The sequence below is a fragment of the Lissotriton helveticus genome, chromosome 12 (assembly GCF_964261635.1).
Source record: "Lissotriton helveticus chromosome 12, aLisHel1.1, whole genome shotgun sequence".
Classification (NCBI taxonomy): domain Eukaryota; kingdom Metazoa; phylum Chordata; class Amphibia; order Caudata; family Salamandridae; genus Lissotriton; species Lissotriton helveticus.
This window is the reverse complement of record NC_136073.1, coordinates 851,530,375-851,542,678: the sequence shown is the minus strand read 5'-3', so window position 1 is coordinate 851,542,678 and position 12,304 is coordinate 851,530,375. Positions and strand designations below refer to the sequence as shown.

General features: G+C 51.6%; 1 protein-coding gene across 1 annotated transcript in view; it reads left to right on the top strand.

The window, feature by feature from the left end:
- The window catches only part of DAPK3 (death associated protein kinase 3), a 51,607-nt gene that overhangs the window by 27,116 nt on the left and 12,187 nt on the right, over window positions 1-12,304 (top strand). Inside the window, exons 2-3 of the mRNA XM_078669738.1 lie at window positions 1,376-1,499; window positions 11,463-11,823. Of these exons, the coding sequence (XP_078525864.1) occupies window positions 1,438-1,499; window positions 11,463-11,823 (423 nt within the window). The 5' untranslated portion in view covers window positions 1,376-1,437. The remainder of the gene's footprint in view (window positions 1-1,375; window positions 1,500-11,462; window positions 11,824-12,304) is intronic.

Sequence of the window (12,304 nt, the reverse complement as noted above, 5' to 3'; positions counted from 1 at the left end):
CCTAGGACCGGTTTCTGGCATTACAGCCGTCTTCAGCCAGGCTTGCTTGAATCCAGTGGCAAAGTGAGCAAGGGACTCACGTCTGAGCATACCCTGCCAACTTATGGCGAACAAAGCGGTACAAAAGGGGGTGGTGATTGACGGAGCATCTGAACCAATCAAACACTCACACCCAGTCAACAGATCTGGGTTTAATCCATCACCGTTCTTTAGCCCACTCTGCCACCCCAGTTCAGACAAGGCCATATGCAAATCAGTCTGACCCTGTCCCTCAAGGGAACAGTCCAGCCTGAACTGCCAATCTGTCAGGTGGCAATTTGCTGTACCAATCAATTAAATGACAGAATGAGGTGCTATAAATCATCACTTGACAGAATGTGGTGCACCAGTCGCCAAGTGGCGGAATGAGGGGAGAGGATGTATCCTTACGGCTAGAGCGGTCGACCTCGGACCTTGGGAACCGGGAATGAGTCTCGGCAACGACCCTCAACATCCTGTGATTCTGGGGAAATCGCTCAATCTCTCTGTGCCCAACAAAAATGAATGTGTTCATCTGTAACAAAACTGGTGCTCATGTAAAGCGCTCTTATACCCGATGTCTCTGGTCTAGTTAGCGCTATAGAAAGCTCTAAAAACAAATTAGATGCAGCAGTCGCCTAGTGGCGGAATGAGGTGCAGCAGTCGCCTAGTGGCGGAATGAGGTGCAGCAGTCGCTAAGTGGCGAAATGAGGTGCAGCAGTCGCTAAGTGGCGAAATGAGGTGCAGCAGTCGCTAAGTGGCGAAATGAGGTTCAGCAGTCGCCTAGTGGCGGAATGAGGTGCAGCAGTCGCCTAGTGGCGGAATGAGGTGCAGCAGTCGCCTAGTGGCGGAATGAGGTGCAGCAGTCGCCTAGTGGCGGAATGAGGTGCAGCAGTCGCCTAGTGGCGGAATGAGGTGCAGCAGTCGCCTAGTGGCGGAATGAGGTGCAGCAGTCGCAGAATGAGGTGCAGCAGTCGCAGAATGAGGTGCAGCAGTCGCCTAGTGGTGGAATGAGGTGCTCCAGTTGCCAAGTGGCGGAGTGAGGTGCACCAGTCGCCAAGTGGCGGAATGAGGTGCACCAGTCGCCAAGTGGCGGAATGAGGTGCACCAGTCGCCAAGTGGCGGAATGAGGTGCACCAGTCGCCAAGTGGCGGAATGAGGTGCACCAGTCGCCAAGTGGCAGAATGAGGTGCACCAGTCGCCCCGTGGCAGAATGCGGTGCATGGGTCGGCAAATGACTGTATGCAGCGCACCAGTCTGTCAAGCGTTGCAATAAGGGGCTCTAATCTGCCAGCCCTCTCTTAAAGAGCCTTATTCTGAGGTGTCTGATTTGTTTTCACATTCCTTGTCTTTCCAGGGTGATTTTTGACAGTGGGAGCCAGAAGCCAGTGCCCACCTCTTGTGGGGCCGGTTGACACCATGACGACCTTCAAGCAGGATAACGTGGAGGCGCACTATGACATGCGGGAGGAGCTGGGCAGGTGAGTGCCGGGTGCCACGTGCATGCTGGGATATTCGATGATTGACATCTGGAGGCATCCGACTTGGTCAAGGCTCTGTACAGAGCTCCAACCTTTCCAGTAGCATGCATGAGCAGCGCATCCAGTCCATCGTTTAACTCTGCATTCTAGGACTTCTGTTCAGCCCGTTTTAAAATAATGACTACAGATCCCAGAATGCAAAGTAAAAGTCTGGACTGATGAAGCATGCACACATAGGTTGACCACCTCATTCTGGGTCATCACAGACACTATTTGCAGGGCTGTAGTTTTCAGCCACAAATCACTGATGTCAGGTGTGTTAGATTAATTACACGAGTGCAAGCAAACGAAAACCACAACACCCAGAATGCATTGTTTTATCATATAAAAGTCCAGGCTTAGAAGCAGCGCCAATAATGACCTAGGCTACAGGGAGCTGGTTACCGTTCTCCCAAAGAATGGACGCAGGAAACTTGAGAGCTTTGCATGAATATGTCCCATTGCCCCCCTACCCACCCAGCCCTGCGCAGTGAGGTGACAGTCGGGCAGCCCTGTTCCTTCATGGTGTGTGTTTGGGGCAGAGGCCTGCCGGCTGGCTCCGAGCTAGGCACCTTCCAGTCAGCCAGCCTCGCGTGTGAACCAGACCCGTGCATTTCCGGCCTCGGAGCCGAGGCGGTGATGTCAGCCCAGAAGAATGTAAACTCAGCATCGCCAGACGGCTGTGGGCTGGGCCCTGCCAGACATGGGGAGAGCTCGCTTCTCAGCAGCCCTGCAGGGCGGGCTGCCTCCTTACTGGGCCCGAACCAGTCGCTCCCCTTTAGAATCTTCTAACAGAAACCCCGAATGCCTGGCCCATGGATTCTTCTTCCACCCCTCCCCACACTCCCTCTGTATGTCAGAAAAAAACCTGCAAAATCTTCCCGATTTGTGATCAGCCCCTCCTGTGGCACAAGAGCGCACAAGATGCGTTTCCCTCGCCTAACCGGCTTGGGCACCTTTCTGAGGCCATCTGCCCGGGTTCCAGGTTTATTGGGCCTGTTGCTGCTTGTTTCTTCCAATTTATTTATTTGTGCATATTTATGTAGTGTGGACATTCCCAAAGGTGCTGGAGCGCTTTACAAGAGAAATATTTAGTTATATGGAAGTTACAGATGGCTTAAAATAGACAATACAGCTGTAAGTAATTACAAAGATTGAAAGTGCAATAATGTAGATCATTATATAAAACAGCATGTACAAAAGCTGTAAAAAGGTTGAGGTAGTCCACAGAATGCTCATAGGCATATATGGCCGTAAACGGGTTGAGGTAGTATACAGCAAAACACACAAGGTGATGGACGGAATGTTGCACATTGGCAAAACATTCACCCCCAGTCACAGATCTGGGTTTAATCCATCGTTTTTTTTGCCACCACGCTACCCCAGTTCAGACATGGCCATATGCAAATCAGTCTGACCCTGTGCCTCATGGGAACAGTCCAGCCCGAACTGCCAAGCCAATGTCTTCCCTGGACCGGAATCAAGCTTCCGAGGACCGGTTTCTGGCTATCAGCCGTCATCAGCCAGGGTATCTTGACTCCAGTGGCGTAGTGAGCACGGGACCCACGTCTGGGCATACCCTTCCCACTTAGGTTGAACAGCAAAACACACAAGGTGATGGGCGGAATGTTGAACATTGGCAAAACATTCACCCCCAGTCACAGATCTGGGTTTAATCCATCGTTCTTTTGCTCACCACGCCACCCCAGTTCAGACATGGCCATATGGAAATCAGTCTTGACCCTGTGCCTCATGAGAACAGTCCAGCCCGAACTGCCAAGCCATGTCTTCCCTGGACAGGAAGTAGTATACAGCCATAAAAAGGTTGAAGTATTATTGAGGTCTGTGCCAAGAGTTGATTACAATGTTTTAGCTAAAATACTGTTGGAAGAGAAGGAGTAGTTTCTGTCCTGTAACTCCAGTTCTGTAGTAGGGGTATCTCTGTTATAGTCATAATCTAGTGACTAGTCCCGCCCATATGCGTGGACCCCGGAGCAATCAAAAATAATCTCTTACAGTGTCAAAAAATGCAGAAATGCATAGACACTTAAGAGAGAATTTAAAGACAGATAATGCAGCCAAAAAGGCTACACTGTCCAGTACTTCAACTAGAAATTCCACCACAAAATCCACAAAACAGCAAAGCCTGTACAGATTTCCCTTGCTTAACAGCAAAATCCCTCAGGAATGATAGAGAGAAGAACCTGGACAGACAAGCCCCATAGGCTGCCATTATGTGGCTTAAATAGGATACTGTGCCTTTAAGGAACCTTCCAGAACCTTCTCCCAGTATCCCAGAATGCATAGCAGGTCCAACTTAGTTTCAGTTCTTTTTGAAGGCGTAAACAACGCCAGACCTGTAGCATTATGTACCTGAACAAATCTCCACCGGGGAGGCGGGAGGGCGCTTATGACTATAACAGAGATACCCCTACTACAGAACTGGAGTTACAGGACAGAAACTACTCCTTCTGTAGTAGGGGATCTCTGTGTATAGTCATAATCTAGTGAATAGAATGGCAAGCCCATCCCCACATCAAGCGGCGGTGGAGAATATGAAAATCACGCCACTATTGTGCGAACAAATTCCGCAGCGAAACCTGCCCAACCTGAGCGTCTGCCCTGGCATCAGTGTCCAGGCAGTAATGCTTAGCAAAGGTATGGACCGACTTCCAAGTGGCCGCCTTGCAGATCTCTGCAAAGGGAACATTACGAAGCATAGCTGTCGTAGCAGCTTTGCCTCTGGTGGAATGAGCCTTAGGCTTACCCCCTAAGGTCTTATTAGCTTTGCAGTAACACAATTGTATGCAGGACACAATCCACCTCGAGATGGACTGCTTAGAGGTAGCAAGACCTGTCCTGACTGATCCATAATTAATGAACAATTGGTCTGACCTACGAATATCTTTAGTCTTATCAAGATAAAACTTCAGCACCCTCCTCACATCCAGGGAATGTAAAGACCTTTCCGCTGGAGATGACGGATTCTGAAAGAACGTAGGCAAAGTGATAGTCTGATTGATATGAAAATCAGAAACAACCTTGGGAAGAAACTTAGGGTGAGTACGCATAACAACCTTAGCAGCATGAAACACAGTATAAGGTTCTTGGCAACACAACGCCTGAATCTCACTCACCCTGCGGGCCGATGTAATGGCCACGAGGAACGCCGCCTTCCAGGACAGGTGCTGCAACGAAGCCTTATGAATGGGTTCAAAAGGCTCCTTCATCAATCTGGACAGCACCACATTCAAGTCCCACGAAGGCGAAGGAAGCCTGACAGGAGGGAACACTTTCTTCAAGCCTTCCAAAAAATCTTTGATCACAGGGATCTGGAAGAAGGAAGTCTGTGAAGGGCCTTTCCTGTAGGCAGTCAAAGCAGCCAGATGAACCTTAATGGAATGGACATTAAGGCCCGACTGCGCCAGATGCAGCAGATACGGAAGGATGACATCTCCCTTGCATGTCGTAGGGTCATAGTTCTTAGACTTGCACCAGATGCAAAACCTCTTCCACTTGTAAGCATAAGAAGTCCTAGTGGAAGGTCGCTTAGCCTCCTTCAGTATGTCCATACAATCTTCTGGGAGATTCAGATGGCCATATTGCACTATTTCAGGAGCCATGCCGCCAAACTCAAAGACGAGAGGTTGGGGTGTACCATCCGCCCCCCGAACTTCGTGAGAAGGTCCGGCCTGCACGGCAGCTTCATGTGAGGAAGGAGAGAGCGGTGAAGCAGGTCCGTGAACCACCACTGTCTGGGCCATTCCGGGGCAACCAGGATCATCCGCGCCCTGGACTGGGACAGCTTGATGAGAACCGCCGGAATCAGGGGAATTGGTGGAAAAGCGTACAGAAAGCTGTTCGACCAGTTGATCCATAACGCGTTCCCCAGCGTCCCCTGCTGGTAGTACCTGGAGGCGAAGCCTCGGCATTTGCTGTTTTCGGCGGTGGCGAACAGATCCACGTCTGGAGTTCCCCACCTTGCGAAGACTTCTCCTAGTACTTCCTCGTTTAAGACCCATTCGTGGTTTTCTTGAATGAGTCTGCTCAGTTCGTCTGCCTGAACATTCTGCACACCTGGCAGATGGGTGGCCGTTATAGACAGTCCTCGAGCCAGAAGCCAGTGCCAGATCGCCTGCGCCTCCTGCGACAGAGTGCGCGATCTCGAACCCCCCTGCTTGTTGAGGTAATACATCGTTGTCGTGTTGTCCGTCTGAACAAGCAGAGAGTTGGTCTGAAAGGACGGGTGAAAAGCCTTCAGTGCCAAGTGCACAGCCCTGAGTTCCAGGAAATTGATGTGGTACGTGGCCTCCATCTGGGACCACGTCCCTTGAATTTGTAGGTCTCCGGAGTGCGCTCCCCAGCCCTGGAGAGAAGCATCCGTCACGATAGTCTGTGGGAATGTCCTTGTGGAAGGGAACCCCTCTGAGGAGATTCTCCTTCAAGCACCACCACTTCAGAGACTGAAGAGCATGCAGAGACAGTCGTATCTTGTCGTCCCAAGATCCTCTCCTCTGGTCCCATTGATCCTCCAAGCACTCCTGTAGCGGTCTCATGTGCAGCCGCGCATGTGGCGTCAGGAAGATACACGAGGCCATCGATCCCAGCAGAGAAGACACCGTCCTCACTGTCGTGGACGGAGTAGACATGAGAGCCTGAGCCTTCCGAAGGAGTGATAAACGTCGCTCTTCCGAAGGAGACACGCTTGCCGACAGTGTATTGATGGAGGCTCCCAAGTACTGGATGCACTGGACCGGAATCGGGACCGACTTGGACATGTTGATGTGCAACCCCAGCTTGTTCAAGAGAACGCACGTCTTCTGGAAGTGTGCTTGAGCTTCCGAGAAGGAGGAGGCCTTGATCAACCAATCGTCCAGGTACGGGTAGACAAACACCTTGTTCTTCCGCAGGTGTGCCGCTACCACTGCCATGCATTTCGAGAATGTCCTGGGTGCAGACTTCAGTCCGAAGGGCAGCACCGTGTACTGATAGTGATTGGTGCCGACTTGAAAACGCAGAAACTTCCTGTGTTTGCATGCAATGGGCACGTGGAAGTATGCGTCCTGTAGATCTATGGCACACATCCAATCTCCTCGTTGCAGCTGAGGGTAGATTTGATGCAACGACAGCATGTGAAACTTTTCTCTGCGAATCCACTTGTTTGCCTGTCGCAAATCCAGAATGGGCCTGAACTCGTTTTTGTCCTTCTTGCGGACAAGACAGAACCGAGAGTAAAGACCTCTTCCTCTTTGAGACAGAGGTACGTCTTCTATCGCCCTTTTCCTTAGCAGAATGTCTGCCTCCGCCTGAAGCTCGCGCAGTTGATACTGCGAGCTGACGGGAGGAATCGATGGAGGAGGGCTGGTGAAACGCAGACTGTATCCATTGCAAACAATATTCAGCACCCACTTGTCCTGAGTAATTTTTCTCCACTCTGCCAGAAAAAATTGAACGCTTCCCCCCACCGGAGCGGGTAACGGACGAGGGGGAAGTAACAGCTCAGGGTCGAGGCCCGGCCGGGCCCTTGGAAGCGTTAGAGGACTGCTGTCTACCTCTACCCCCCTGGCGTTTCTGGAAGGGCCGTCTGTACTGCTGCTGCTGTTGCTGCTGCTGATGTTGTCCGGTAGACTGCCCTCTTCCACGACCCTGCGACCCGAACCGCCGTTGGAACTGGCGGTAGGGTTTCTTCTCCTTGGGCTTCTCCAAGCCCACCGCCGTCAGGGTCTCCGCCTCGGCCTTCATCCTGGCCATCTCGTCATCCGCGTGTTTTCCGAAGAGGGTATCTCCGGAAAACGGGAGATTCGCCACACGTTGTTGTGCTTCCGGCTTAAGAGACGTCAACCGGAGCCAAGCATGGCGCCTCTGGTTAATCCCGTGGCAGTATCCGTGCGCAGACAGCAAGGAAATATCCGCCGCGGCGCTAATGGCCTGGTTAGAGACCAGCATCCCCTCCTGGACGATCTCCATGAAGTCCTCTTTGCGGTCTCGAGGAACGAGGTCCGCAAACTGCTCCATTGAGTCCCACAGTGCACGGTCGTATCGTCCCAACAAAGCCGAGTCACTGGCAGCCTTCATTGACGAGGAGGATGTACCACACGCTTTTCGCCCAGAAGAGTCGATCCAGCGGCTCTCCTTGTCCGGAGGCACCGTGGACGCAGGGGAGGTGGCATGAAGCTTCCGGGCCGCCGTCACAATGACCGAATCCGGCGCCGGGTCCTTTCTCAAGAAGGCTGGGTCCGAGTCCGGAGCTCTGTATTTCTTGAGGAGCCTGGAAGGCGCAGACTTCACAACCGCCGGCGTCAGGAAAAGCTGTTCAGCCGGTTCGAGGAGCCCCGGCAGTAGGGGGCGAGACAGGTGTTTCTTGTGTAACGTCTCAAAGATGACAGAAGTCGAAGGCGTAGGCGCTTCAACTTTGATCCCCAACTTCGCCGCTCCGCGCAGGAGAACCTCTTGGAATGTGCCGATATCGTCGATCGGGGACACCCTAGTCTCCGGCGAATCAGACAGCGTGGGCGAGTAAGAACGGGTCCCAGATGAGCGTGACCTGGACCGACGCCTCCTATGGCGATGCCTGGATCTCGATGAAGATCCGCGTCCACTCCTAGACTTGTCCCGTCTCCCCGAGCGAGACCTCGATCTCTTGGGCCTGGGACGGTCCGCCGGCCTCCCCGGTTCCGGAGTCCGAGGCTTCGGCTTCGACTTAGGAGTCTTCTTCGGCGGCGTCGGAAACTTGGGCATCGACACCGCCCGCGGTGGAACCGGGGGTGGGGGAGTCACTGGAAGCGGGGCCTGCGGAGCCGGTCGAGCAGGCAATGCAGGGGGGGTCGGAGCCTTCGGAGGCGGACCCCTTGGCAAAGGAGGCAGTGAAGGAGGTGCTGAAGGCTTCTTCGGGGTATATACCTCGGAATACGCCGTTCCCGGCGAGCCATCATCCTGTCCGGAATGTGGGGAGCCCCCCACAGTCCTGGGCCTGTCTTTTCGACCTCCTGACGCCGAAGATGGGTGCCCAGACGGCGAGCCTGGGTCCCTAGATGTCGAACGGCCCTTCGGCGTCGACCGCCTCTCACTCCTCGACGTCGAACGGTGTCGACGTCTCGACGTCGACCCCGACCAGATGGACGGGCCACGGAATCTCGACGACGGGCGATGGTGCCTCGACGGCGACCTCGACCTCTTCGGACGTCTCGACGTCGACCTGGATCGTCTCGACGTCGACCTCTTGGAACGTTTCGATGTCAATCCCTTTGACTGTCTCGACGTCGACGTCTTCCGCGCCGGAGACTTCTTCCGTCTCGACGGCGGCCTCGACGACGAGGATCCCCTCGACGACGATGTCCTCGACGGCGAGCGCCGACGCCGGGTCCTCCGATGTCGACCACTCGACGCCGACGGCGACGACGAGGAGATCGACGGCGGCCGGAACACGTCCCTCGACGTCGACGGGCGACGTTTTCTCAACCCAGAGCCCTGGGGAGACCGGGAACTGGCCGTGGACCTTCCCCTCGACGTCGTGGTCAGCGCAACTGACCCAGACGGAGATCTTGGGTACGGGCTGGACTTCCTGCCCCTGGGGAGCCCCCCAGAGGCCTCGGCATGGGCAGAAGGAGCCCCTCCTGACCCACCTCGTGCCTTCAATCTTCTTTCTTCAAGTCCCTGAAGTCTGATTTTACGCCTGTCCTTCAGGGTCCTTCCAGAGAAGCCTCTACAGATCACACACTCCTCAGGGATGTGGGAAGAGGGAAGGCAGAGGATACAGACCTCATGGGGGTTTGACTTGGCCTTCTTCCTGGAGCACTCCGGGCATTTGTCAAATAATGCTGGCATTATGGACAATAAAAGAGTGCAGGAACCCAAGAAGAAAGTCACTAAAGTACTTTAAAAGCACCAAAAATCGAATTTAGTGTAAAAACACCAACAAAACCCTTGAAAAGGGAGAGCTCAATGCTCCAGGGTCCTGCTTGCAGGAGCCGGAAAAAATAACTGAAACTAAGTTGGACCTGCTATGCATTCTGGGATACTGGGAGAAGGTTCTGGAAGGTTCCTTAAAGGCACAGTATCCTATTTAAGCCACATAATGGCAGCCTATGGGGCTTGTCTGTCCAGGTTCTTCTCTCTATCATTCCTGAGGGATTTTGCTGTTAAGCAAGGGAAATCTGTACAGGCTTTGCTGTTTTGTGGATTTTGTGGTGGAATTTCTAGTTGAAGTACTGGACAGTGTAGCCTTTTTGGCTGCATTATCTGTCTTTAAATTCTCTCTTAAGTGTCTATGCATTTCTGCATTTTTTGACACTGTAAGAGATTATTTTTGATTGCTCCGGGGTCCACGCATATGGGCGGGACTATTCACTAGATTATGACTATAACAGAGATCCCCTACTACAGAAGTCGCTTTCATGTCTGTTTTGAAATTCGCAAGCGAGGTAATTGTGCGCAGATTTGGAGGTAGCGAATTCCAGAGAAGAATTGTGCAATCAGCCATTCCCCTTTAAAGGACGGGGGTTCAAGGAGCATTGCTGCAGAGTTTAGCAATTGTCTGGAGCTGCCTGATAGATTGAGTTTTTCCGCCAGGTAACGGAGAGTAGATTGGTCTGGGCTTTATGGGTGATGCAGGCAGTAGCCGACCTAATAACTGCTCTTGCCTGCACATCTGCCCAGCAGTTGCATCTGCCCTCCTGGGTCATGAGTCTGTGGCAGGAGCAGAGCAGTGCAAGAATTCAACCCTGTGATGCCATCAAGGGTTAGAGGGTGTGTATTTTTACTTCAGCTACTGTCCGCGTCCTCGAGGGAGCAGGACATGTGGGGAGGGGTGGGCTGGTGAAGGCAATGGAGTAAAGATGCAGAGGTGACAGTGAGGGAAGTCTACACAGTACTGTAGCCAGTGGGTCATGGGTCCTGGTGCAAGGAAGGAAGTGGTTCCCGGACTGCTGTTTGAATGATAGAACACTAATTATTGCTGTATTTTATGTGCCTTGGTGCCACCGCAACTGCTACACCAATGGAAGCCATTTGCCTGAGTGTAAGAAAGACAAGGAGCAAATACACCGTGGCATGCTGGGGAGTGCAGCACAATGGAAAGGATGAGGGGGAGCATGCTCCTACTAGACAATAGTCCTACAGGAGTCCCTGCTTCACCTCCTAGACGCCCGAGCCCCCCTACCACTGCAGTTTGGGCCTCCAAGCACTTCTCTGTGGTTTTTAGTTGACTCTTTATAGTTGTCCATCTAGAACTAACAAGAGGGTAATTTCACTCCGTGATTGGTTTTCTAAATTGTACCTAAAGTGTTCTTTGTAGTACAGCACCATGGCTTAATTTGGTGCTTTGGCTTGCAATTTCATGAACCCACTGTTCAGTTTTCCTTTTAATAGCTTGTTCGGTAAGGAGTTGTTTGTCATCAGTGAGCCAAGGGGGTTGATTGCTTGAAAACAAGTATTGCTTCGGAAAAAAAGGAGCGGTCTAAACTTTTTATTCAAGATAATGTTCTCTCTGCTTCTCCTCTCCTGTCACTCTTTGGAGTTGTGGGATTGCCCTAAAAGATGGTACAATGTCACCAGAGTTAACTTCAGCTACTCATGATTTTTAAGCCAACGACACTATGCCTGCTTAGCATGAATACCAACATCTATATTAGAAAAATAACAAATCTATAACTTCCAGATTCCTAAGTGGTGTTGGCTGCAAGCCCAGTGCTGCTTGAGGTAGGACATGCTGATAAAATGTGGCATGTAAACATCTTTGAGCACTAATTTGTATTTTCCTTGAACCTGTATACTTTATTTGAGGGGCGTTTTATTGGGCTATGGAAGTTTTCTAAAACAAAAAAACAGCAACATTTCTCTGTTGTTTTTTGTACCGAATGTCTGTATTTTGTTTTCTTGCTAACAATTACAAGTTTTGAATTTTGTGATGTCCTACTTTTCCAATAGCGGCCAATTTGCCATTGTGCGGAAATGCTACGAGAAGAGGACCGACCGCGAGTTTGCAGCTAAGTTCATAAAGAAGCGCCGCCTGTCTTCCAGCCGACGTGGTGTGAGTCGCGAGGAGATTGAGCGTGAAGTGAGCATCCTCAAGGAGATCACTCACCCAAACATCATTACCCTCCACGACATCTTTGAGAACAAGACCGATGTGATCCTCATCCTGGAGCTGGTGTCCGGTGGGGAGCTCTTCGACTTCCTGGCAGAGAAGGAGTCCCTGACGGAGGAGGAGGCAACGCAGTTCCTGAAACAGATCTTGGATGGTGTTCAGTATCTGCACTCAAAGCGTATTGCCCACTTTGACCTCAAGGTGATCTAGTCGGTTTCTGGAAGGCATGATAAAAATATGAAACAATCTGCTCTGAGCGTTTAGGCTTAAATATATAAAATATCTGCAAGAAATAATGTACTCGCTCTTCTACACCAATCCAAAACCTCTGAGATACCCTTTCAGTATTTGTTATGGCCATAATGTGGCTACCGAAAGCATCTTGTCAATCCATGCTTGGCATCCGTGTGTCCCTGTTCCAAATGGATCAACCTTGCTATGCTCCACATCCCTGTCATATAAAGTATTTGTCCCTACTTAACCCCCCCCCCCCCGCCTTGTTGGGTGGGATGCAGTTTCAAACATATCATTGAATGTTACAGGCCTTTACATCGCAACACTTAGCTCATGGTGGGCATTTGACAACTGTAAATATGTCCTTTAACCTGTTCCAGTACCGGCCATTGCCTCTTCCTCGTGCACTGGTTATGGACATTTTCCATTGTGAACATTTCGCTCTCCT